This window comes from Hyaena hyaena, unplaced genomic scaffold (genome assembly GCF_003009895.1).
Source record: "Hyaena hyaena isolate Hyena2069 unplaced genomic scaffold, ASM300989v1 scaffold_109, whole genome shotgun sequence".
In the NCBI taxonomy this organism is placed as follows: domain Eukaryota; kingdom Metazoa; phylum Chordata; class Mammalia; order Carnivora; family Hyaenidae; genus Hyaena; species Hyaena hyaena.
This window is the reverse complement of record NW_024080740.1, coordinates 1,836,070-1,863,824: the sequence shown is the minus strand read 5'-3', so window position 1 is coordinate 1,863,824 and position 27,755 is coordinate 1,836,070. Positions and strand designations below refer to the sequence as shown.

The following is a 27,755-nucleotide window of genomic DNA, read 5'->3' as shown; positions in this document are numbered from 1 at the left end:
TGGGATCGAGCCCCTAGACGGTCTCTGCGCTGTCATTGCAGAGCCCGCTTGGGATTCTCTCTCACCCTGTCTCTCTGTCCCTCCTGTGTTCACACTCTCTTTTTCTCTCTCTCTCTATCTCAAAATAAATAAATCAACTTAAAAAAAAAACAAAGAAAATGGTATTGTTATGGTTGGTTATCATAGAGGCAGTGTATGAGAGGATCCAAATGATTAAGTAGAGCAAACAGACATGTTCAAAGGGGCGTGTGCAGGTAGACCATGGAAGCTACAGAGTGTGAGTTCTCTACCTGTCCACATGGAGTCATCTCATGACAGATCTTTCCGTGTGAATTCCCACAGTAAGCATCATCTGTCTTTCTTCCCCATACGCCCAAGTTGCCCTTCCCTCTAACTTTTTGAAAACAAAATAAAGCACAGACACCCACTCTTGACCTCGTTGACTCTTTCCCATCCTCTGCCTTTTCCCATCAAACTGCAGTTTTACCTCCTACAATCTCTTTATCTCCATGATTACCACTAAACCTCCTCCTTCAAAAATTGCCCTGACCTCCTTCTTGCCTGATCCGTGGGCATTTTGCCATTTTCATTCACTTTCATGACTTTGCTGTTTCAATAATGTTGAATAGTCCCTTGGAGCATCCTTCTTTAATATATTAGTGAGGCTGTTTTTAAGTAAACAGCTGCATACTTAAAAGTCTATTTTTGATGATTCTTTTAAAAAATAATAAAAAGAAATGCATTGCCTGAATAAATTCTATTGAGTACCACCTCTTACCTTTTACTATATCTTAGCCCATTAAATTTCCCATCCATCAAGAAATACTGGAGTTGATACTTAGAAATGAAGTATGAACTCTTGGCTGGATTAAAACATTCATTATTCCACTCAGCTTTTCTGTTTGCTGAGGTTTTGGGTAATTTTTTTCCTGTACTGTAGTTTAGCTTAGTGGCTAGACAAGTTATGAGTCCTTGGACTTTTTATCATTGCATCCAGTTTGGAAAGTTTCATTGGACTCCAATTAAACATTGAGTTAATATTTATTTTGGTCCTGGTACAACTTCATAAGGACTTAGGCTCTTGATACTGTTCGTGGATTTGCCAGCTCACTCTATTCCTTTAGTCTTCAAAGGCCTCGAATGTTTTCTGCTTGAATGGATCATAGCCCCCGGATCCTTTCTGCATTAAAGCCTTGGGGCCCTAAACTTCAATTCTTTTCTGTTGACTGGTCAGGTATACAGTCTGACTTAACCCATGTGTTGGCCTTGGATGTGGATTCAGGACAGCGCCCTGGGATGCTTTATCCAAGAACCTTTCACGTCACACATCTGACTGATGGCAATCATGCACTTCAAGATACAACGTATCTTGACACTGTACAATTAACCTACATCTCAGCCCTCTCTCTAATCTCTTAACAAAATGGAGAATCTAAGAACAAAATTTTCTAAGTGACCGAAGGATGATGCTTTTGTACAAATTAGAAAGATAATCTTCAATTGCCAAGCAACTACTGTGAAATCAATAAATATTACCTATTTCACGTTGACATCCTCTGCCAGGGTTTAAATACAAGATGACAATCTTCCCTGATTGTTTTTTTCCATCTCAGCTACTAGGAAGGAGTGATCATTTCAATTTTTTATGAATAAAAGACATTGGAAAAATTTTGTTTTTAAGGAAAAACATTGATTTTTCCCTTTAAAATGAATTTATCAACATATGTATTATGATTATGTATTATAAGAAATGTTAAGTATGGCTATTTACACATAATGCAATAATAAAATAGCTTTGCCTTGCTCACTGAATCACATTTGGTGTATTTCCCTGTAAGACCACGAGATCCCTGAAAGGAGGTTCATATTATTTTGTCTGTATCGCCAGTACCTGGCATAGTGCTTGGCGCCTGGTAACACTTAATAAATCATTGAATTAATACATGGACGAATAATCCCTGGGTTTTTTAAAGATGTACATTAAACACTTATTGTAGCAAATATTTAGTTAGCAGTGGTTTTGAGCAGTAATCTTCATAGCCATAATTTAGAAATATAATAATTAGAAAACTGAGGTTAAGCTTTAAAAGTCCTACTAGGAAATATTTAAGAAATTATAATGGGGGGGAATGTAAGGCAACCATCCAGGAGCAGAGTGGCCTCTTAAATATTTTTCTTACAAAGTAGATGAGTAGGATTCCAATTAATTTGAGAGAATGATCTGAAGAGCTGGGCAACCAGAATATGTGATTTTAGCCATGTTCTGTGTTCAAGAGGGTATTTACCCAAGTGAGCAAGGGAATAAGTTCCTCAACAGGCTGACAATCCCCTTTCTGTGCACTGTGGCCCAGGTGCTTGCAGGAATGCCCTTTCTAAAGATACTCCTGGGAAAGCCTGTCCTTTATGGAATATGACTCCCCCCAGCAAAAAAGGGGTTCAATTCTCTCTAAATCATAGTTTATAAGATAAATTCCTAGCTCAAACTGAAGTTGTTGGGGGAAAGATGGAGAAGGAAATGTGCCAAAGAAGCTTCTCAAGGCAGATGATATCCAAACTGAGGTTTGAAGGACTTAGGTCAAGGGAGACAAGGAAGGGCATTCAAATAGAAGGAACTGAATGTTCAAAAACCAAAACATGGGATAATTGACACCCTACCTGTGTGACCTCAGTAGAGTTACCTTACCTCTCTGTGCTGAAGTTTATTATTCATCTATAAAGTGGTGATTACAATACTGCCTGTCTCAGAGGGGGCTTGGGAAGCTAGAATGAGTTAGTCTATATAAAGCTCTCAAAACGATGCCAGGCAGAGAGTAGTAAGGACTATGAAAGAAGTAGCAATATAGTTATTACTATTAAATATAGTTATTGTTGATCTTTGATATACAACAATATATTGTTGTATATATTGTTGATATACTAGTTTAGTTGGGCTGGAGCAGTGGGTGAAAGGTTGTTAGAAGGGAATAATAAAAGGGTGCCTCTGGGAGCAAAAAGGGAACAGACAATGAAAGACAGTCTCTGATGCCATGACAGAGTGTAGACTTTGCTCTGAAGATAAGAACCATAACTCATGGTAAAATGGGGCCTCATTGCCTGTTGCCTAATGTCATGTAGAATAAGACTAAGCACTAATGACATGTCACCTTACCCCTCAGGATTCTGACCCACAGCGTTAGCATAATGTGCTACATGTGATGACCACTTCATCAGATTACCGGCAGTATGTGGGTTCCACCTTAACCCCTCCACACATCCCATAGCCCCTCCTATCCCAACATTACTTGATTGGAGCATTAATGAAGACTCTCTAAATTCATATTCAATAGGAGTGGCTTGATTGACCAGATTGTTTACTTTAGCAGATCTTCATGAGACTTCCTTCCCAATTCACCACTAAATGTAAGTATGTAGATGATAGGTGCCTGGGTGGCTTAGTTTGTTGAACACCCAACTTCAGCTCAGGTCATGATCTCACAGTTCATGAGTTCAAGCCTTCCATCAGGCTCTCTGCTGTCAGCACAGAGCCTGCTTCAAAGCCTCTGCTTCCCTCTCTCTCTGCCCCTCTCCCACTCATGCTCTTTCTCTCTCAAAAATAAATAAATAAATAAAGTAAGTATAAATAAATAAGTAAAGTAAATATCCAATCATGATAATAAAGATTGTAATGATAATAATAATCACAATAATAGAAATTGCATCCCACTGACTACTTCTACATGACTGGCATTGTACTAGTGCTGTCACATAATCCTAGGTGTATTTTTCTAAATAGGCTGCCAGGGGACCCTATCTTGAATGGACTGTTGCAGAATTGTCTCATCTGAACTTTCTGCTAGCTTCATGTTTACTTATTCTTCCCTCGCTTTAAAAAAAAAAATTTGTAACATGTTCATTTTTGAGAGAGAGAGATAGAGCATGAGTGGGGGAGAGGCAGAGAGAGGAGACACAGGATCAGAAGCAGGCTCTAGGCTCTGAGCCGTCAGTACAGAGCCCGATGCAGGACTTGAACCGTGAGATCATGACCTGAGCCAAAGTCAGCGCTTAACCAACTGAGCCACCCAGGTGCCCCTACTTGTTCCTCCATTGTATCTTCAATTGGGCTTCTCTTTTTATCAACTTATAATTATTTTTACATTTTTGAACCAAAGGTATATTCTCTTCCTCATCCTTCCCAGTTCCAAGAAACTTGTGTCACTAGCGCTTCTAATCCTTACCCGGAGCCCCATTAGTTTTTACACACCTGTCCCTGCCCCATCATGTCCTGACTTCTCAAAGAGGATTTAAATATGGCAGGACAGGAAGGTGGAGAAACTGTCATTTATCCTAGGTTTAAAGAAAGCATGTGTAAGAATTTTTTTAGTATATTCTAATGCCAATTACTTTCACAATTTCTACATATTTCTTTAACTTTGTTGACTGTTCAGTACAATTTTTGCACTCTTTTTTTCAGAGTAGGATATTACTTTGTTCCTCTTTATCCTGTGTCTGATATGTTTTAGTTTGCCAAGGTGACACTCAGTATGGAATGAGTAGAATTGGACCATTAGGACAAATTACTACTTTATCAATTTGGGACAATAAAAGTTGGGAGAATGTTCTCATTCTTCTAGTACTTTGTAAAGAATAAATCAAAGTTTTGTAGAGGAAAAATAATATAATTAATCTTTGAAAACTCTTATTTTCTCTTCCAAAGGAGAGTAAAAGGCCCTCCCATAAATTCTGGGGTAATAGACCTCAGTGTTTACTACTGGAAGCTCACCAGCTCTGTGGAAGTTTCTGGAGAGGAATGTTGTGGAATTGGCGGTAAAGTGAAATAGTGTTCTCTCCTGTCCCCTGGTTCATTGGCTTGAACTAAGCCCAAGTCAAAAGTAAGAAGAAGTCTCTTCTAAGTTGTCAGTTTCCTCCTCACTTAGGACCTTCCTTAATGATTAAAAACTTAACTGTTAAACCAGATTTCCCCTTTACAGCTCTGCCAGACCCAGCTGTATTAAGAGGTGTAATGGGTCACCAATCCAGGAAGGTTATGCTTGAGGCTCTTGGCTTCTACCCACTTATGGAGCTTAATTTATGCCTGATTGGTTTGATTTTTCTTTCCCTTAGTTGCCCTTCTTTAACAAAGATCTGTAAATGAACTGAGTTCTTAGTTCTTTTGCTATTAAGACCGTTTCTTTAATATAGCAGTCCATCAAAATGCAACATCAAAATGAAGTGCGAAGTATCTATTGAGTACGTGCATGTGTATGATCTTGTTTCTTCTTTTTACAGCACTTTGTGTTAATCTACATCTGTAATGAATTAGAACAGCCACGTTCTTTTCTAGCAATGCCCTCCACCATCCCTTCAAAAAGTCCGTCCGTTTGAAAAACAGTTTGTTCCTTAAGAGCAGGGAATGACCGTGTCAAGGTTGTGACAGAATTATTTCCGATGTCTCTGAGGCTGGTGTCTCTCCATGTTCATTCTTCCTACATAATCCTCCTAGGTAATCTTCCTATAACCTTTCATTGTATCATCTCCTTTTAGTACAACATGAAACAGTGTTTGTATTTTGTGGAATATAAACAGGCATTTTTTTAATGGTGGGAGAAAGAGTTCCATGATGTAAAGATACTGAAAGAGTTAAAGTAAACGAATATCTTTAGCAGGGAGGCCTTTTTAACTTATTATTCAGAAATGGGCTGGTTTTATGGCATGCAGAGATCCCCCAATTTATCTGGATATGGGACTCATTTTTGCCGAAGCATACTGAGAGAACAGTATTCCTTGGAACATAGTTCTGGAAATGCTGACTGACATGGCCCTACTTGCTTTCCTAATCATTTCAAACACCTCAACCTGCATTTCATGGTTTTCTACCCTTTTGGACAAACATCTAACCATCAGTTCCAAAAGTTCTAAATACAATCTTTCCAATTTGTGTTTCCAGTAATAATGTCAAACAAGTAAGCAAAAAACACAAAAAAATAACAAAAATAAAAGCAAATCCAGTAAGGACGGAAATGATTAATGAACTTGAATATATCTGGAGAGAGAATAGAAAGAGACTGAAATATAGGAAGAATTAAGTGTTTAGAAACAGTATTTGGAAATGGAGGTGTGTGACGAGACCCCAAAGGCCATGGAAAGAGCTTTCTGTGACTCAGGTACGATGCCAGTGCCACATGGAATCATGATTAAATAAATACACCACTTAAAAAAAGAAACACTCTTTATGTCCTTCACAGAATCAAAGTCTATGTGTGGAAATAAGAAAGGCAACAAGAAAATCTGATTTAAGTCATCGATATCAGACCTGAGGAGAACTCCACAGATCGCCTGTTTAATTCCCTAATTTTCCTGAAAAGAAAACCAGTGTCCCGAGAGGAGTGATTCAGGTGTCCTTTCAGTCCCATTCTTTTTCCGTCTCACACAGATCGTAATCGAGTCAGTTAGAAATCAGTGTGTTTTAAAAAGTAAACAGTTTTAACATTTTGAACTGTGCACCTACTTTTATTTGCCATTTAGTAGTGGACTCAGATGCTTGAATAACTTTAACCATTTTATCTGGTTTAATAATGCATCACTCTATAGTCATGAAATTATTCTTATAACTTTAATCAACACCAAAAAAATTGAGCACTCAAATGCAATGTAAATGTTTTTTGTTGTATTTATTTGTTAAGTTTGTCCCTGTGTCCACTGATCTATGTGATTCCTGGAGGTGGGTAGCCTTGTTTCACAGCTCTTCTGTATTCTCCATGGCTTTCAGTCAGAGTAGTAAATGGTTAACATACAATGTAGGCTGATGATCTCATTGACCAATCACATATAAATTAAATTAAGCCAGCAGCAGCTATATTGCTGATTAACAATAGGATAAACTCTGAAATTTTATATTTATTGCAAATTCATTTCAATCCTTATTCAGGCTCCCCAGTGACTGAAACACAACTGCATCCTAGAGACCTACAAAGACACGGCTGTTCTTTCTTTATTGCTATTTCTGACAACTGCATTCTCCACGTACCGTTCTACTCCACTGACCTTTGCTCCTTCTGTCCAATCAGTTGTACACCCATATGAATGCATGAATGTATACATATCAACCTACATGTTATCATTGCAAAACATGTAAGCTTATAATAACAGTGCGATTTTTTTAACAATCACTTAAAATTCATAGTTTACATGAAGGTTTGCTCTTAGTGCTGTGCATTCTGTGGGTTTGGGCAAATGTAGAATGACATATGTTCATCCTTATATTATCACACAGAAAATTTTCACCACCCTAAAAATCCTCTGTGCTCTGCCTCTTCATCCCTCTCCCTGCCCTTTGGCAACCAGTGACCTTTTTACTTTCTCTGTAAGTTTTGTCTTTTCCCGAAAGTCATGTAGTTGAAATTCTATGGTACATAGCCTTTTTAGATTGAGGTTTTTTCACTTTGTAATATGGATTTAAAGTTCTTCCCTGTCTTTTCATGGCTTGATAGTTCATTTCTTTTTAATGCTGAATAATATTCCATTGTCTGCATATGCCATAGTTTTTTAATCTATTCATCTACTGAAAGACACCTCAGGTGCTTCTAAGTTTTGACAAATGTGAATACATCTGCTATAAATATCTGTGTGCAGGCTTTTTTGTGGACCTAAGTTTTCAACTCCTTTGGGTAAATACCAGTGAGTATGGTAAGAGCATGTATGGTTTTATAAGGTACTGCCCAACTGTGTTCCCAAATAGCTGTACCATTTTGCATTCCCACCAGCTGTGAAGGAGAGTTTCTGTTGTTCCACATCCTCACCAGCTTTAGTGCTGCCAGTGCTCTGGATTTGGGCCATTCTCATAGGTGTGTAGTGGTATCTCATTGACGTTTTAATTCGCATTTCCCTGGTGACTTGATATGGAATATTTTTTCAGATGCTTATTTGCCATCTGTGTATCTTCTTTGGTGAAGTGTCTGTTAAAGTCTTGACCCACTTTGAAATTAAGTTGTTTGGTTTTTTTAATTGTTGAGTTTTAATTAAGAGTTCTATGTAACAGCCCTTTATCAAATGTGTCTTTTGCAAATATCCTTTCTCAGTCTGTGGCTTGTCTTCTCATTGCTTTTGGTAGTAAAGAAGAGTCTGCTATTAAGTAAAGGCAAGTTTTGCCTTCTTTATCCTTCTAATCAAAAGAATAGTATATTTGATTGCTCATTCATTAAACCAACAATCAAGAAGGACTTAATGTGTGTTCAACCTCATGCCAAGGACTGTCACAAGAATAGAAAAGAGACATGTTTCCTGCTACCAACGAATGCAAAGTATACATTTTATTACTCAAACTTGAGTAAAGAATAGAATTTCTTTAAAGAAAAAACCTCCAGCGTTACCTTATTATTATTATTATAGAAATTATTTTCTTTATAATTCAAATGCATATAAACAGAAAATAAGGTACACATACCTAGTATTTATTCATTTAATATATAACGATGGAGGACTCACTGTGGCCCAGGCACTGAACAATATAACAAAGTAACAAAGGTAGACAAAGTGCTTGACTTCAGAGGCATGTTCATTTTGGACGGGAAGAAAAAACGTGCACATTGAAAAAACAAACTAACTGATTCTTATTCATGGCAGTTGTGTTCGGTAAAGTTGCCATAATAAATTGATGGTAATCACATAACCATTGCTTCTAGGGGAAATACAGGATTAGGATCCTGAGCTCTTCTGGTCACCACATTTTCATCAACCAATCAATACATGATCTTGTTTTACGTGTATTTTTGTTTAAAGACAGCTTATAAAATACTACTGTTGATTTGTTAGCAATCCAAGGGCTCTTGCCTAAAGGAAGCTTATCTAATACATATTTCGTCAGTAAGGCACATCAATCTTCTTGTACTTATGAGCCCTGGACAACACTTAGCACCATGCTTGGGCACCATTTTAAACAGTGAAATCACCACCACCAACAAAAAAAACTACAAAAATGAAAAATAGTGACACCAAATAAACTACAAAAAGGATATTTGTTTATGGTATGGAAGTTGAAACAAGAAGGCAGAGCATTGCTTTAGGCAGCCTTAGCTGGGAATGTGTATGCCCGCTGACTCAAGTTTTCTCCTCTCTGCCCTTGTCCATGAATGACTGCAAAGCACTGACTTGGGGCTTACCAATAAATCCTAGAGAGTAGGCAAATGCAAAAATACAGGATCCATGAATAAATGAGGACCATCTATACATAATAAATTTCAGATAGTGGTAGGTGTTAGGAAGCGGATGAAGCAGGGTTGGGGTAGAGAGTGACAAGACATTAGGGACAACTATTTTAAGGGTTTATTTCTTTATTTTGAGAGAGAGAGTACAGAGAATCTCTGTCTGGGGAACAGACAGAGAGAGGGAGAGAGGAGATAGAGAATCCCAAGCAGGCTCCACACTCAGCACAGAGCCCGATGCAAGGCTCTATCTCACAACTGTGAGATCAGGACCTGAGCCGATATCAAGAGTCATCTGCTTAACCAACTGAACCACCCAGGCACCCCAGGGACAGTTACTTTAGATGGATGACTAGGGCAGTCTTCTCTAAGGAGGGGACACTTGAGTAGACATGAGTGATGAAAAAGAGTTTGCTTTGTGAAGGTGAGGAGAAAGAGGCTAGTGTTGGTGAAGGGAACAAATGTAAATGACTGAGAAGCCAGGAGCAAGCTTGACTTGGTTTGTGTGAGGAACACGACAAAGGGCTCCATGTTTGCAGCAAATCTAGAATGGCAGGAGAGGAGGCTGAGACAGTCATCAAGTCATGTCAAGTCAAGTAACGCACGGCCGTGTGGCCTAAGGAGGAGTTTGGATTCTATTCTAAAGAGGAATAGAAGACACCGAGGGTTTTAAAATAATATGAGCCATAGCTTATAATTTTGAAATAATTTTACAGCTCCCTCAAACTGACAAATTAAATTCACCCCCCTAAAATAACCATTTAAATGAACTACATTAACTTCATGTGACAAATCAGGCTCCTCTGAAAGTGAAGTGGCGATCCAGTGTGACCTTCAAGATGACTTCGCTGGTGACCCTGTGCTGTGTGATGACTCCGAGAATGACGAATGGGTCATTTCCTGTCCGTGGTTCCTTGGTGTTTCCTCCCCTCCGGTCTGCCATGACTGAACCGAAACACTCCTGCAGTCTTGACCCCGACAGGCACACTTACAAGGCGGTTGCATCTGGTTGATCCAAAGAAGGTTAACTTAATTTCTTGACTCTTACCTAAAGGAAAATATAAAATTAATATTTCTTCCAGAGAACTCCTAGAATCTCCCTCCCCCCAAGAATTGAACCCCCAGCCCTCCAGAATTGTTTGAAAAACCTTGCCCTAACAGAGGCATTTTAGGGCCGCAAAACTGCCTTGTACAGTGGTAAATAATATGTCATTATACATTTGTCCAAACCCATACTATGTATATGACCAAGAGTGAGCCCTGGTGTAATCTAGGGGCTTTGAGTGATAATGATGTATCAATATAGATTCAGCACTTGTAAAAATATAACACTCTGGTGAAGAATGTATAAGTGCAGGGAATATGTGGGAAATACATCTCAGTACTTTCTGCTGAATTTTGTTACGAATATAAAACTGCTCTGAATAATGAAGTCTTAAAAAAAAAAAACTTGCTCTCCATGGAAAACTAAACAACAATTTAGGAATGAAGTAAGAATATATTTAAATATAACTGCATAAGACAGACTCCAAGGCAGCCCCAGACACAGTGCCTAAAAAGAAGTCAGAAAACAACGTCTGGGGCATGGGGGACTGAGACGTCTCTGGGCCTGTGTGGGTATTTGAGGGGGGATTGTGGGTTAGGCAGGGCTTGACGGGGACCACAGGATTGGACAGCGTGTGAGAAGGAGAGAGAGTAGTACATTCTCCAAGGGTAGAAAGCAGCGCGGACAAAGGCTTGAAGGTCCAAAGGTTTTCAGAGTGCAGAGGGGATTGCGAATGTAGACGGCTGGCTGGAGCACAGGCTTTTGATTAGGGGACTAGGGGAAGCAAATTTGGAAAGGCTGGCCCTACCATTTCACACTGATCTGCCCCAGTGGGACCCCATGGTGGTATCGTAGCCCCGGACTGCCCTGTTAGAGAGCTGGCCGTGCGATCAGTGGTGTGGAGGTGCTTTCTCAATGTAGCTATTTGTACTGAGTCTGTCACTAGCTCGGCAGGAGGTAAACATTACTTGACAGTCTCTCCTGGCCCTCACCCATCCGAAGCATGAGAGAGAGTCTGGCTGGCAGAGTGGGTGGGCGCTGGGGGGAGGGAGTTCTTCGGAACTGAAGTTTTCAGTGAAGGAGAATGAAGGGCATAGAGAGGCTGACCCATAGTCTGGGGGCGCCAAGCAAACGGGCCCTCACAGTGGAGTCCCTGGTGCCTACGTTCTATCTTTCACTCTCAAAGGGTCTCGTTTGGAGCAGAAATCCCTCCTGTATCTCTTTTTCTCTCTCTTTCTCTCTCTCTCTCTCTCTCTCTCTCTCTCTCTCACACACACACACACACACACACACAGAGGCATGCATGGACACATATGTACCCACACACACAGATAATGTCAAAATTATTTGGAATTTAAACTCTCAGCTCAGGATCCTTCTGAACAAAGCTACATGTCAATCGGCTCTGTTGATCTCTATCGCCCTGCAGACGTGAACTCCTCACTGTACACGGTGTGATCATTTAAGCCCATTTGACTTCTAAAGGCGAGGGTGATAACATTTTGGATTTCATTTTTGTTTGTCCCATAAGAGCATTGAGTTTTGGCCAAAAACCCGGGCCGTGGATGAATGTGCTTTAGACCTCGCTTGTTGTCACGGGGCCAAGTGGACTTGGGAGAGAGGGTGGAGCTGTCTGTTCAGACATGATTTTTAGTTTTGCCCTTTGCCTCTGGAGCCAGGGCCCTGGCCCCCATCCAGCCGCACAAAGAGAAGATTATGGTATTTTCTAGGTAATTTTAAGGAACACAAACCCAAAGTAAAGTCAGGTGGTTTCAAGTCTGCACTGAATTTTTCATGTTGAGGATGTGTCATGATTCGGGTTTTCGGCAGAGCTCTATTTTAAATGACGAAGGGAGCTGTATTCTTCTGGAGACAGGCATGTTTTGGTTGTTTGCTAATGACCTCTGGTTTTGCTTATGAGGAGTTTTGTTAACAAATGGAAATGTAGCAAAATAAAACACTCTCTTTCCTTCGTACTTTCTTTTTTTCCCCCCTTTTCTTCTTTTTTAAACAATGAGAACCCATGCAGTAAACTGTCAAAACCAGGCTATAGATATTAGTTATTGTAGCATCATTAATACTGTGCAAAAATAAATTAGTCACTTTAGCAATCAAACGCATTCTTCTGATCCCCTGTCGGTGCTTTTAAACAGAGCCTTCCCCTCGCTGTTTGATAGATCCTATTGTTAAGCCAAGAGAACTGTAGAGATGTATTAAAAAATTCTTTGAAAATTTTCCAGCCTCACGAACCCATTCAGCAATTAATTAGCCTTTAAGGAGGCTGATAAGGAAAGCAGGGCAGGGGCCTGCGTGCTCGAATTTAAAGGTTTAACCCCACCCCCTGGATGAGAGGACCCTCCCGCTGCCCTGCCTGCTTGCCTTGCCTTTTCCTGCCTCCTGACCTCCAACTACCTTTCCGGAAAGAAAAGGGAGCCTGCAGAGGGTGACAAGATTAAACCAAAATAAACTCTAATCTCAAGCACAGAAAAAAAATAGCTCTGTCTTCATGCTAAAGTGACTTGAATCAAACAGAAGTATAATTTCTGGTTCCTGTTTGGTTCCATCCCAGCCATGGTTTGGCCCATTTGTATTGAGACTGCATTAAATTCCACATGGCTTTCCACTCCCCTCCCCTCCCCACCCCCCATCCTCACCTGTCTCCAAAGTCTCAACAACACTGCAGAACTACAGATATGATTTAAAGCTAAGTGAGAAATTTAAAAGAGGCTCTGCTGTTTCCAGAAAGGGGGATATTTTTATATTCACTAGAGGCCCTCTTAGTGCAGTAAAGTGCGAGATAGAGGCACCATCACTGATCACAAGAGGACACGTTCAGGAAGGAGAAAATAGCTGCTCAGAGGCAGAAAACGTCTTGCATTCTTGGGGCAATTCCATAAATGTAGGATTGTGGGGTGAATGCGCCCTGTGGATGTGCACATTAGAGGCCAAGAAAAAAGAGAGGCTCCTTTTCATTTGAGAACTGTGTTGGCTTGCTACGGCCTTCGTGACAAAGTACCACAGAAGGGGGTGCTAAAGCAACAGAAATGCATCTCCTCATAGTTCTGGAGGTTAGAAGTCCAAGATCAAGGTATTGGCAGAGTTGATTTCTTCTGAGGCCTCTCTCCTTGGCCTGCAGGTGGGGCTCTTCCTGTGTCTTCACATGGTCCTCCTTCTGTACGTGTCTGTGTCCTAATCTCTTCCTATAGGGGTACCAGTCACATTGGATTAGGGTCCGCCATAACCGTAATTACCTCTTTAAAGATGCCATCATCAAATACAATCACATTCTGAGATACTGGGGGGCTAGATCTTCAATATATGAATTGTGGTGTCGACACAATTCAGCCCGTAGCAAGAGCTAAGAATATTTCATTATCACAGTTAACCCTTGGTTAGGGCCAAAAAAAGTTAATAGTGATAAACTCCCCATGAGTTTCTTTCACACACACACACACACACACACACACACACACACACACACACCTCATTCCTAGTGCCTGAAGAGCGCAAGGCTGATTCCCAGGGGCAGCAGAACCCTGAGGGACCTGTGGATGTTGAGAGAAAGTGGCAAGAATGGCCGGTGCTGTTTTGGTAATGTAAGAGTGACTTTGTTGATGCTGAATCCAAAGACCCATCTCACCGTTGTCACCATGTTCAGAATACATTTACTAACTGGTGCAGGATATCCAGTTGCTGTGTGGTGCTATTTGGATTCAGGCTTTTTCACAGTCAGTGCAGCACTCTTCTCTTCCTGGGCATTACTGCTCTTCTCAGACAAATAAATATGTAAGAATAAGAACATTCCATGGAAAAGTGTGTCTGTCTGTCTGTCTGTCTCTCTGTCTGTCTGTCTGTCTCTCTCTCTCTCTCTCTCTCTCTCTCACACACACACACACACTCACACACCAATAGAAATGTATATGTTACAAAATATCTCAGGTACATACTGATGTTTTCAATCCAAGGATAAGTTTTGTTTGTATTTTAAGACATATCTTTTTCCTATAGCGCACAGGAAATTCCTGCCTAGAATTCCTACTATCCAAGTCACTAGTAGGCTGTTTTTATTACTATTTTTCATATCACTTTTCCTCTTCAAAACAGTGCCATGCTCCTGGATCCTTGCTTATAGTGTACAAGCATGCCGAAAGCTTGGCCATGACTGGGCAGCAACCATGACCTTCATCAGAGATTAGTTTTCAAGGTACTAGAGGGAGGGGACAGGTTCTGAAACCAAAGTAGCATGCCAGGAGAACAAGAGGTAGGCCAAGGAGGATGCGGAAGCAAAACTTAATCAGGGAAAGCAGAGGTTCAGCTCTGAGGAGACTAAGAGAAAATTGCAGGTCCAAAGAGTCAGAGGAAAATTCAAGGCTCTGCTTACAAGTGTCAGGCAGAAATGGGACTGCACCTAGATGCTTCCTGCATCATCACCCATTTTCAATACATCTTGTCTGTCTCCTATTTGCAAAGCTTGATGCCAAGTGTCCAAGATATAAATCCACATAAGAAATGGTCCAAAATGTCAAGGATGTTACATCTAACAGATGGGTTAACTTAAAATATCACAACCATGTCTTAAAATTTGGGTTAGCTTGCCAAACCACGTGAAGAGCCAATGTGCATCCATACCAACCACTGCCACATTTGCCAACCACTCCTCAACAAACCTTACACTTCTGACACTTCTCTCTCCAAGAGCAAGATGAGTCCCTAATTGCTAAGTGTAGTGAGTTCTTATTAGTACTCATCTTATATCATACTCTCAACCTCTCATTCCTGTAGCCCTCTCCAGCCCTAGCTGTGTCTCTTAGTTTGCCTTAGACCTCTCCACTGGTACTTTCCCCCTTCACTTTCTTGACCCAGTTTTTCAAAATTTCTGTCACAGTCTTCTTTTTCTCCTTCCTCCCTGCTCTCTCCTCTCCCTCAGCATTTCCCGTGAGTGATTCCTTGGCATGGGCTTCAAGCCGACATGTCCTCTCTTTCAATCCCAGACCTACATTTCCACTGCCAGCTTCACTGAGTGTCATCTCCAGAGGCTCAAATCACCATGTTTAAAATATTACAAACTAGATCTTCCTCCCTATTTGGTTTGTTCTTCTTTCTACTCAATTAATGATATTCATCATTCAGTTGTCCACACCGGAAAAGCTGAAAACACATGAATATAGATATCTCTGCCTCTGCTCAGTGCAAAATACAATGCTCTGCCCATTTACCAATATGTGCTTAATAGCTTAGTAGTTTATTGCATCAAAAATTCTGAAGTGTACTCGAGACCATTCATAACATGGCGCAGTCCCACCCTAAACAAACCCAAATTATTTCCTGTTATTCCTTAGGACAAATTCTCAGAGTCCACCAGGCTGTCCCCACTTTCCACCTTTCCATTCATCTGGGAATTCCATGCTGATTTACACAGCCAAGTCTTTGCATGTTTTGCTTTCCCATCCTTGACGGGCTTCCTTACCATCTGTCAAAGTCTAGGCATCTTTCAAGGCGGGTTCCATCACCTGTCCTAGATAATACCTCCCTTGACCACATCAGACCGTGGTAACCACCAACACCCCCCACCCCCACCCCTCCGAATCTCTGAATTCCTCTGGCACCGAACATCTGTACCACAGAATTTAGCACCTGGCTACGTCCTTGTTCTCTTTCTTTGGTATAAACAAGACAGAAAGCCAGTCTCTTTTCCAGGGATTCACAGACATGGTAAATTCCTCCTTGAGTTTTTCCCAAAAATGTGTCTGGAGGAGGAATTTATAATCTTTCTTTCTTCAGATGGTGAAATTTACATACCTTCTTGTGATACAACATGCTTTGTCTTGGTTATCAGGAAATTTAGGGCAGTTTTGGTACCAGATTGTAATAATCAGCTTGTCTCAGAATCCTAGTAAAAGTTATCTATTCTACCTGCCTCTGCGAAGTGTTTATTCGTAATTTTATAGTACATTTAATTTGTAAGATACCATAAATCCTTTTGGAACAAACTGAGAAAATAGACCGCTAAATAAATAATATCCTTCTTTTATTTTATAATTTTTATTTTCCTACCTGGGTTGTGAGCCCCTAAGAACAGAGGTAGATCTTATATTTCTTCTATTGACTGCCCAAAGTGGAAAGCATATGGTGGGTCTTTAATAATTCAGTGCTGATGGGTTAATACATGTGAATATCCTAAGTGAAACAACCCACTGTGTTAAAATGGATTAGATTATTTTAAATAATAATCATCTAAAAACTCCATAATTCTAACAAAGAGCCTTGAACATATTTCCTTCTGCTAGCATTCTGTGAAATGTTTAAAATATCAGAACACAATAAAAATCACAAGTTAAAGCTTTTGCTATTATAGTATCTAAGCATAACACTTAAAATAGGAAAGAAGATTAACGAAATCAATAGTTCACTGCCAGTAACACTTACCGGATGACAGAATGCATTTCCCCCCACAACCCCAAAGCCCTGCTGGCTGCCTTTCTGACAAACACGACGTTCAGGTGGTGTCTGACTTTTTTCTCCCCTCCTGCTTATTCTCGTCCCCCCTTCCCCCCTCCCTAACACAAAATAGCAAACATTAAAATTGGCTTTTGATAAAACTACATGTGCCAGTCATCAAATTCTTTTCTTTTTTAGGGGGAGGGAGCAGGGGTTGAGGGGGAAGAGGGGTTCCTTTATCGAGCTCACTCAGGGAGAATACTTTAACTTTGAAAGAAACCACAAGAATGTGATCATCAAGTCATAGCCAGACTTAGCCTGTGTTCATATTTCCTGTCCTTTTACCTACCCACACGCCCCCATACTCACCCACCAACATGTACCTATAGCTGTTATTTATACAGAAGGTGTGAATAATCCATATAAGTACAAACACTTTTGAGACTTAAGATTTACTCAACTGACTGGGCTTTCCCATTGTGCAAGAAGTTAAGGACTGTAGAGCCTTTCTTTTGCTCTTTTAACCAGAGTGGAAGTGTTTGCCTTTTCATGTCCCGAGTTGCCTTCCCTAGCCTTTTCCTTCCAAGCAACAATATTGAAGAGAGAATGAGAATAACAAACAGACACACTATCTTCCTAATTATGAGATTCGAAGAGGTCTCCACCCCCCCCCCACCTCCTGATCTAAACTACATTGTATGTCTGATGTTGGAAGATAAATTAAACCTCATCTTTACCCCCAAAGTCATTGTTTTTGGACCAAACTCCAGTGTGGGTCTATCTTGGCTAGCCTCATGTGACCTCTTAACCTTGTAGTTTTCAGGGCTCATAATTAACGTAGGTTACTTTCCCATGGCCATTTACAGTATCCTGAATCTCTTTACCTCACTCACATTTAGCTTCTGTGTGCTTTTTGAATAAAAATTTAGGGGCAGCAGGGTGGCTCAGTCAGTTAAGTGTCTGACTTTAGCTCAGGTCATGATCTCATGGTTTGTGAGGTCGAGCACCATATCAAGCTGTGTGCTGACAGCTCAGCGCCTGGAGCCTGCTTTAGACTCTGTGCCTTCTTCTCTCTCTGCCCCACCCTTGCTTGTGCTCTGTCTCTCAAAAGTGAATAAAAGTTAAAAAAAAAAAAATTTTTTTTTAAGAAATTAATTTCAATTTGGCTCAGGTGAGACAGAATAAGGTAAGCAAAATAGGAAGCATATCAAATATGTTCTACAGATAAACAGGATATTTTAGGGACACCTGGGTGGCTCAGGCAGTTGAGCATCCGACTCTGGCTCAGGTCATAATCTCATGGTCCATGCGTTCAAGCCTCGCATCAGGCCTCAGATCCTCTGGCCCCCTGTCTTTCTGTGCACTCCCACCTGCCCATCTTGTGCATGTGCACTCTCTTTCTCTCTCTCTCAAAAATAAAAAATAAACACTTAAACGGAATATTTTGAATTTCCGCTATGTGGGATTCTCCTTCCTGTTTTTTCCTAGGCCATGACTGAAATAAATACAAGTATCAGCTATGCTAATATTAGATATAATATAAAAGATAGATTACATTTAACACTAGGAGACACAGAGTGCAAACCTACAAAAAATTGCCTTGACCCTTTGAAAATATGCCTTTGATGTGTGTGTGTGTGTGTGTGTGTAGTATATGATTATATGTACGTGCATATAATCAATTGATTATGTATATATAATCAATTGCTGATGCAAGACGTAGAATCAAAATTTTAAATAAATTTAACATTAGATCTTAAACCCATTTGATGAGATGAATCTGGGTTATATGACTTCCTGAACAAGAATAAAATTTGTCTAAATGTCATATTTACTAAGTGTAGTGAGATCACTAATGTCAGATTAGCTCTGGGGACTAGCAAATGTTTGCCTGGCACTTTAGAAATACATATGAATCAGGATAGAATGCATGGATCTAGGTTTATAATTTTACATATTTTAAATCTTCCTTTAAGAATTATACATATCTAGGGGCGCCTGGGTGGCTCAGTCAGTTGAGCATCCAACTCTGAGATTTTGGCTCAGGCCATGATCTCACAGTTCATGGGTTCCAGCCCCACATTGGGCTCTATGCTGACAGTGAGGGCCTGCTTGGGATTCTCTCTCTCCCTCTTGCTCTCTGCCCTCTGCTCTCCTGTTTGCTCTCTCTTTCAAAACTAAATAACCATTTTAAAAAAAGAGTGGAAAGGTTCTGCCACTTTATCTACCCACTAGTAAAATGCAGCTGAACAATTTGACATTAAATAATAAATGAATCAACAAAACTGTGCTGCTTTATGTATTCGTATTCATTCTTCTAACTTTTCAAGTCTCCAAGGCAATAATGCAACCATAATTCTAGCTGCTTCTGGGCCCAATCCATTATCATCCTCTATACCCGTCATCCTTAATGCCAACATCCTTCCCTCCCACCTCTAATATAGGCCCTAAGCAAACTGACCTTTATGCGCATATACTGACTGCTTCCTTCTGTAACTGATATTATGTTGGATATGAAGCCGCTCAGCCATAGTAGAACTAGAAGTGGTGCAGCAGCAACCAAGGGCCTCTGTTGTATTGCTTGCCTCCTACAGCCACGGGGTCCTCAGAGAGAAATATCAGTCCAAAGAGAATCCGTCTAGAGACCAGCCACCTCCATGGTACTTAGCAAGCAACTCAGCTGCCCCTGGTTTTGGCAATACAGCAGCCCTCTCTGCCCTCCCTCTACTCAAGCAAAAAGGCAGAATATACCAAAAGATCCAGACCAGCTGAGATGGATACAAACAGCAATTTAAGAGAGCATCCCAGTTTGTTTAGTGTTCTTGCATGGATTCTATACAGATTCGTGCTACAAAAATGCCTATATTATTTTTTTAATTTTTTTTTTAAATGTTTTTATTTATTTCTAGGAGAGAGAGAGAGAGAGACAGCGTGAGCAGGGGAGGGTCAGAGAGAGAGGGAATCACAGACTCTGAAACAGGCTCCAGGCTCTGAGCTGGCAGTCAGCACAGAGCCCGACGCGGGGCTCGAACCCACGAACCGCGAGATCATGACCCAAGCGAAAGTCGGACGCTCAACCGACTAAGCCACCCAGGCGCCCCTATTTTTTTAATTTTTAAGTGTATTTATGTATTTTGAGAGAGAGAGATTGAGAAGAAGAGAGGGAGAATCCCAAGAAGTTTCTGTGCACTGTCAGCACAGAGCCCGACGCAGGGCTCTATCTCACGAACAGTGAGATCATGACCTGGGCTGAAATCAAGAGTCAGATGCTTAACCTACTTAGCTGCCCAGGAGCCAGAAAATGCCCATTTTAAAGAACCATTAGGTAGACCTGATATTAACAAAAATCATGCCGGTGAGGGAAATATTCCTTTTATGAATTAGGCAAAGCTTGTAGTTTTTATCATGGCTTTAAACACTCAAATACTAGTCAAAACCTGTGAATATGTATACATTCTTTTATATGGATAATTATCCTCTTTATTGGTGGCGCCTCCTGGATTAGGAGGATTCTTCCATGCAAATAAGCAGTAGAGGAAGGCAGTACAACAAAGAACACCTTTTATGTGGCTTCAGTACTTATTTAGCAAAACTTCTGCATTTGTTGAGAGGCAAATGCTACGTTCCTGGATTCCTATAAATTTCTTTGCAATTACTGAAAATTTACTAATTCAAATTAAAGTCCTAATATATTTTCGGTAAATGTATATAAACAACAAACAGACCCGCTGTCCATATGCTGTTAAGATCAACCCACCCAAAGTGTTTATGTCTACTTTCGAATTTCTGATCCTGATAGAAACAGGCAAAGATCTCACTTAGGTATGGTCTGTACTGCTTTAATACTTAGCCATAGAAATTAAGCTTAAATACAGGAGACTTTATGCTTTACAAGGACTCCAAATTAAGTTGCAAATAATGTTCTCTGATGATAGCACCAAATTCACAACACCCCCTTTTTGGCCAAGAGAGTAGGTCTTCTTGCTTTGGTTTGGTTTGGGAGTTTTGGTTTGTTTGTTTGTTTAACCACTTTCTTTTTATGGTAGAGGCATCCATTTTTGTGTGAGCCTGAAGTTTTGGGGTCCTTTGGTGGTTTTTTTAAAGTGATATTGTGGTCTCACATTTTAACGTTTCCTGGAAGAACCGGCCGGCTATTTATTTTAATTACTTCACAGGAACCCACATGACAGTTTTTGAAGGACATTTTCTTATTACTCATTGTTTAGTATTTCGGTCATCATTTTTTCCCAACAGGATACAGTTTCAAGGTAAGATTCCATTTGTTCTCTTTTTATTTCAGAACAAAAATACAGAAATTCTACATAGAGTTTCCTGGCCCCTTCCCCACCTACCCGTGTATTACCCCCCACCACCCACCCCTCTTCTCCACTCCAAAAGAAATTTTCATGGTTTGGGTAAACATTTCTACTAAATCTGCTTTGAAAGCTAATCATTTAAAGGCAAATACAACCTCAAGAACCACAGTGTTTGCAGGCGTTAGGAGACATTTTAACACAAATCTTCCTATTTACCAACCTTCAAAATTCTAAACCCTATGGGGATGCCTAGAGATTCTGATGAGAGGAAAACAAATAACATAGAGAAAATAAAACAAACATCATTATTCTCTAAATGTGACTTTGGTACATACAAATCTGACATCAGAAATAGAAATTCATCTTTCCTGAAATCATTTTATAGTTAACTGATTGGAAAAATAGGCAGCACCAGCCATTGTCAGAAGTATACTTATAAAATCAAAGCCCAAATCTAGAGATCAAGTCTTTATTGTAAAACGTTGATGGATCTTGAACAGAGTTCACACTTGCTTCTCTCGTGTAAATGTAATACCCATTATTCCTTCTTTAGTTGGTCAAATAAGAGACTCATTATTGTTTTCATAATGTCCAGTGTTTTACCAAAAGCCACACTGGTACATTTTTTATATGTATATTTTTATGAAATAAAAAATTTCTAAAAATCACTGATACAGATTTCACAGAGTATCAAGTAAGATGGCTTTAATTATGATGTTTTTCTTTGAATAACTCTTTCTAAAAAAGACTTTTGCAAGCTTTATTCCAGTCAGTCCTTATTGCAGAACAGAATCCTAGAAAGCCGGCACGAACTCCTGCGGTCAGTCGCTCCTACCTCCCATCTTATAGATGGTCCAAACTAAGGTCCAAAGCTGTTAAATTAAATTTTCCAAGGTCTGTAGTTTTGTGTCCCCTTTTCCCTATTGCCCTTTCCGGCCCACATGCCCTGTGCTATCCTCAGCTTTTAGATTGTATAATTGTAGGCCCTCACTTGAAGCTATATAGACATTTGGTGAGCTGGAAATCAGATCTCCACCTCCTGGCATCATTTCATTATATTCTCTAATGCATGGCCTCCTGTTAATCCCTGCCGGCAAGAGGGCTTTTCCATCCTATTCCCATTTTTTTTTTTTTTTCGAGAAAAAAAATTTCTACTGGTATCAAAAGGTGCTAAGGATGCCTGGAATTGTATGGATAACATCTTCAGGATTATTCATAATCTACTCAGGAAATAAAACAAACTTCTGTGAGGTGGTTGTTTTTTTTAACCCTTTCTACAAGTTACACAGCATGTGGTTAGTATATATTGGTTAAGCTGAATGGAATGACAGGTAACAGAGCTGTTGCATTTGCTGTGAAGACTGAAGACCGTTGCTATGTCCTATAGAGATCACATGGTTCCCTCAAATAAAAGATGTGCTTAAACAGCGAGGAAAACCAGAGAACTGGATCCACCTCTACCGCTTACAACCTTCATGGCCTTGAGAAAGCTACCAACTTTCCCGAACTATAATTTTCTTTTCTGTAAATACCGTCTACCTTACAGAGATTTTATGCGGATTAAATTAGACAATGTGTGTGTAGAGTCAAGCACAACGAACACCCAACAATTTACCCTTCCCTGCCCTGCGTGTCTGGCTGGGAGGCGACGGGTCGCCTGCTTCTCTGCTCTGAGAGTCGGGACGTGAACGTCAAGCTGATCTGTGTCTGGATATTTTTGGACTTCTGGCACAGCCCTGGAAACCTGTCTAAAGCACAGGGTGTCGTGGCTTTATTTCACTCGCTTGTGTCTGTCCCACATGCAAGATGTCAGGGAACAGTGCAGTTTTCTTGTCTTTCTTCTTTAACTGTGTGCTGATACTAAACACGGCATTGGGAATGGAGACACACAGGTGAAGAGGTTTTTGTCTCATGAAGTTTGATGGTTTTGAAAAACACTTTCTAGAGTAACGTGCTGTGAAGCCATCTTTAGTTTATTAGATGGCCTCGAGTATTTTGCAGAGTATATATTTAAAATCATCAAGCTTCTGTAGCTTTAATATACACAAATGCAATTACTGGATCCTCCTCAGAAATCATTGGTCAGATCTGTCCCCACACTCTGTGTACCTTTTCAAAATTTGTAGTATTCTAAAACTGGTGATAAAGCTATGACAGTTTTGTAGATCCAAACGTTTATGTTTCAAACTTCGAAAACAGAATCTTTAGATCCTGAAGCTTTTGCTACAGAAAATGTTGGTATTTCATGATATATTTATCTACTCTAAGGTGCTTTATAGTTAGCATTCGAGGCAAAAAAAATTTCAAGTTTCTATTTTAATTCCAGTTAGTTAACATACACTACAATATTAGTTTCAGGTGTACAATATAGTGATTCGCACTTTCATACATCACCCAGTGCTCATCACAGCAAGTACCCTCATCACCAAATTTTTTTTAAAAAAAAGTTTATGTTTTATTTATTTTTGAGAGAGAGAGATACAATGTGAGCAGGGGAGGGTCAGAGAGAGAAGGAGACACAGAATCTGAAGCAGGCTGCAGGCTCTGAGCTATCCCATGCGGGGCCCCACGCGGTGGGGCTGGAACCCATGAACCATGAGATCATGACCTGAGCCAAAGTTGGATGCTTAACCAACTCAGCCAGCCAGGTGCCCCTCATCACCAAATTCTTAATGAGGTTTTCAGATTACCGTTTTGAGCCCCTAATAAAAGAGAAGAATTCCTTGATCAAAAAAAGTACAATTAATATTCAAAATAGCACTGCCTAAGGACGTAAGAGGGCCGTTAGCTCATGCCTACAGCTCACACCACACTGTACTTGGGAACTAGTGGTTCCTGGCTGTCAGTCCACTTGGTACCCTGATAATGGGTTCCGTCTGACCAAGGCCTTCCCAACCTGTGAATCTATCAAGGTTAAAACAAAGCCCTTGGAAAATATATGCCCTTCTTCCTTCCCCTAAACATGCACACACTGTAGCCTAGAATAATGTGCCAGTGATTAAAATGAAGTTTTGAATAAAATGGAAGTTTCAGTCTTAGAGGTTGGGGTAATATGGAAACTGGAGAAAAACCTAGACAGTAATAGCATTTCAATACAATACTATAAAACGTGAGAAAATTGGATTTTGGTAACATGAACAATGGCTGCTATTTCCAGATGTTTGAAAAGTGAAGTCTCCAGGATATATTACAATTTTGATTAGGAAGCAGCAACTAAAAGAAAAAAAGGAAAGAAGCAAAATAGAGATTAACAGAGTAATTTACTGGAAGAACTAATCTATCAAATAATATCAGCTTTCTAGAAAATGGCTGTTGAAGGTTGGATGGCTTTATAATTGATCAAAACAAGGATTGTAGATATCATCTGTGTTTAATGTCTATCTGTACGTGTAAGTCTATATCTAGACCTCTACTCAGTTCTATCAGCTGGGTTATTGAGAGAGGATCCTGAGGGTCAACTTTGTTAACCATGTGTAAGTCTTTTCCACCCTTTGACTTTAAGAAAAATGTGTCATTCATGTTGTTTAACAAATAATGACTGGCTGGCTATCAAATCAAGAATATAGGGCAGAATAGTCTTTTACTACGAGGTAGAATTTAATATTCACAAGTGGTCGGTGAAGGACCACTCCATCTCAATAAGGGGAAAATGATAAAATCATGCCTTTTTAAGGTGTCATTGGATATTCAGATCCTCTGGAGAAGGAGGTTTGAATCACCTCGTCCAAAGCACAAGAGGAAGAAAGAAGCTATTTATTCATAAATAGCAAATTGGCAACTAACTTTACCTTGAAATCACAATGCAAGCATGGTATACGATAAACATTCTGGCATAAAAGAGTTATAAAATATTAAAATACAAAAATGTAAGGCTGATGGCCATTTAATTCTTTCTGAGGTCTCAATATCATATGTTCTTTTTCAAATCACTCTCCCATTAGACACTTCTTTCAAATACAGCACATCTCACACGTCTACTGTCTACCCCCTGCATGCACAATGGCCCATCTAAAATCTTCTGTGTTGCTATAATAGTATTAGAATCGCGTTCATTTCTGAGCAATGCCAAAGCAATATAATTCATGGAAAGAGAAATCACTTACAGTTACTACCCTAAGAAATCTTTGCTCTAGGTTTTTGTTTTCTCACCGATTTTTCTCACTTTCATTTCAGCAAGTGCTTTCTGTGCATTTTAGTCTTGCTAACCCTACACGTTGGGTGTTCACTCGAACACCCGGAGCTGTTACCTACAGAAACATTCTTTGCACATTCTATGCATAAAGGATTCGATTGTTCATATTGTGTTTTATGTTTTTTGATCTTATTCCTCTGGCCTGCACAGGCATTTAGCCGAACTGGGGAAGAGAATACAGACAGCTGACTGGATGAAGAAGACATTGTGGAAAAAAACTCCCATTGTTTAGATTTCTGTCAGAGGATATAAGAATACTTAATTTCTTTTATCTCTAGGGCTTTCATTATCATTTAAATTTCATTTTACATTAATTGATCAGGGATTAGTAAAGCCATTATGCAGAAATTAGAATAAGACAAGCCAGATGGAATGAATAATTCATGAAGTCCAATTACGTTTTATTTCTGGTGTACTTTCAAACTTGCCTCTGACTTCTGTGCTATTTTGATGTGACAATATTCACTGGAAATCAAGAGTGCCATTTTAATTTATTGTATCCCTCTGGAGTAGAAGCATTTGTATGCAGTGGGGGTGGGGGGGGTGTTAATGCTTTCCCCCAAAACACCAATTTCAGGGCTGATGGCTACTGGGCGATCTAGAAAATGTGGTTCATCTTCTGTGAAGGTTCAGGGATTCTACGTTGAGCCACGCCAGTCCACCTGACGAGGCAGAGAAACTAAGGTTTTAGAACGGCGAGATTTTTAACCTCCCAAAAGAGCGACAGAAATCCCTCCAAAATATGTGTTCCCATTCCCGCCGCAAAGGAACCATTAAAAGTATGAATTTGGCCTGGAGTTGGCCTGGAAACAGACTTGCAGCTACCGAAAAAGGCCACGAGGTGGCAGGCGTTGCCTTCCATGCAAAGGGTCCGGGGCCGCGGGGCCAAGCGGGGGCTTCCAGGGCATCCCCGCGGGTCTGATCCCCGCAGGCCGAACGCGGTTGGGTCCGGGCTCCGAGCGACTCGCAGCGCGTAGCCTGGCGAGAATTCCGAGCTAATGGGCAGTCGGATCCACCTGCATGGAATGTCTCGTACGCCTGTGTCTGAAACCGCCTCCCCCGCCGGCCCCAGCCCCCAGCCCCTTAAGAGTCCCCCCCTTCCCACCCACCCACCCTGGCCCCCCGGTATTTATTTATGCCACTGGACAGTTCTAGTCACATTAAAGCTGCGGTTCACCTTTTCGAGGACTTTCATCTCGGGAAGTTTTATGACACTTTGTGAATGTGCAAAGTTTTTAATTAGGCTCGCTAGACAGCCCGAGGCAGCGGCAGCGCCACAAAGTCTTCACGGTCTCTCTGCTTTACAGCACAACAAGCCGCTCTACTCCTTTGAAGACAATGCAGACTATGTGTACGATGTCATGTGGTCCCCCGTGCATCCCGCGCTCTTTGCCTGCGTGGACGGGATGGGGCGCCTGGACCTCTGGAACCTCAACAATGACACCGAGGTGAGCGGCGACGCAGGCGCCGGGGCGGGAGGGCTGGGAGGAGGGCGCAGCCGGCCTCTCTCCGTCTCCCCCTCTCTCTCCTCCGCGGCCTTTTTTTGGACTGACCCTCCAACTGCAGCTGCGCTGCCGACCCCCATGCTTGACTGCTCTGAAGGGACCTGGCAGATGCACTGGCCCAAAATCATTTCATCTCACTTCATCCCCAGACCGTGGCAGATCCTGGACAATTGACGACCCTTCTTTGCAAAAAGCAAAACGACGTGTGTTCACGCCTTTCCCTGCGGGGAAGGACACACTGGCATACTTTAGAGCCGTGTTGAAATAACTCTATTGGCAAGCACTTGGAAAAGTAAGCTTTTGTGGACGCTGACTCGAAATTGAGCTTTTAAAAAGGGTTGTTTGTCAGTGTTTGCTAATGGTACACTTTCTATTTTAAATTCAGAAAAGATGATTCTGTTGACCGTTTATGTTTAGATCTATCCTCCATTTGATTTTTACAAGGTGAATAATCCTTATCTCAAATGCTCAACTTACAGGCAGGCTTTTACAATAGTTTGCCATTCTGAACATGTATGTTAAACTTAGTGTTTGAAAAAATAGTGGGATTGCAACATGTCACATGTAGAGAAGTGAAAAATGCACCCCCCTTTTTTTCTAAAAAAAAAAAAAAAAGGAATTAACAATAAGGAAGTATTCTTTTTAAAAATTATGCTACATACATTTATGTTCTTAAAAATTCTGCCATGTGCATTTTTCCTTTTGCCCGCATCCTCAACATTACTGAGATGTTAACTCAGCTACTGGGGAGGAGGCTTGTGTCTTTTTTAACATGAATATTAAATGTCCTTCGATTTAATCAAATGAAGGTTCTCTTCAGCACTTCCCAGGTTCTGATTCAGGGCACCTCTCCTAAATAAGAAGGGACAGGTAAGCAGAACAAGCGTGCAAACTGTATGTCAAGCGGAGAACCAGAGAAACGTCTTTTGAAGTGTTCTGAGCAGGAAGCAGCTCAGCCTTTTTAATTAGGAAGCCTATAGCTGGAGGATCTGAGGAGGAGCTGGCCCCCTAGTATTTTCTGTGGGAGGAGGCAGGGTAATGTCCCTCAGGTGGTATGACGGAGCCTCTTTATCTTGCAAAATT

General features: G+C 40.6%; 1 protein-coding gene across 4 annotated transcripts in view; it reads left to right on the top strand.

Annotated features, from left to right (window-relative positions):
• The window catches only part of DYNC1I1 (dynein cytoplasmic 1 intermediate chain 1), a 270,147-nt gene that overhangs the window by 221,909 nt on the left and 20,483 nt on the right, over positions 1 to 27,755 (top strand). For all 4 annotated transcript variants that reach the window (XM_039236278.1, XM_039236275.1, XM_039236276.1 and 1 more), the window contains one exon: positions 26,475 to 26,615. In XM_039236278.1, the coding sequence (XP_039092209.1) occupies positions 26,475 to 26,615 (141 nt within the window). The remainder of the gene's footprint in view (positions 1 to 26,474; positions 26,616 to 27,755) is intronic.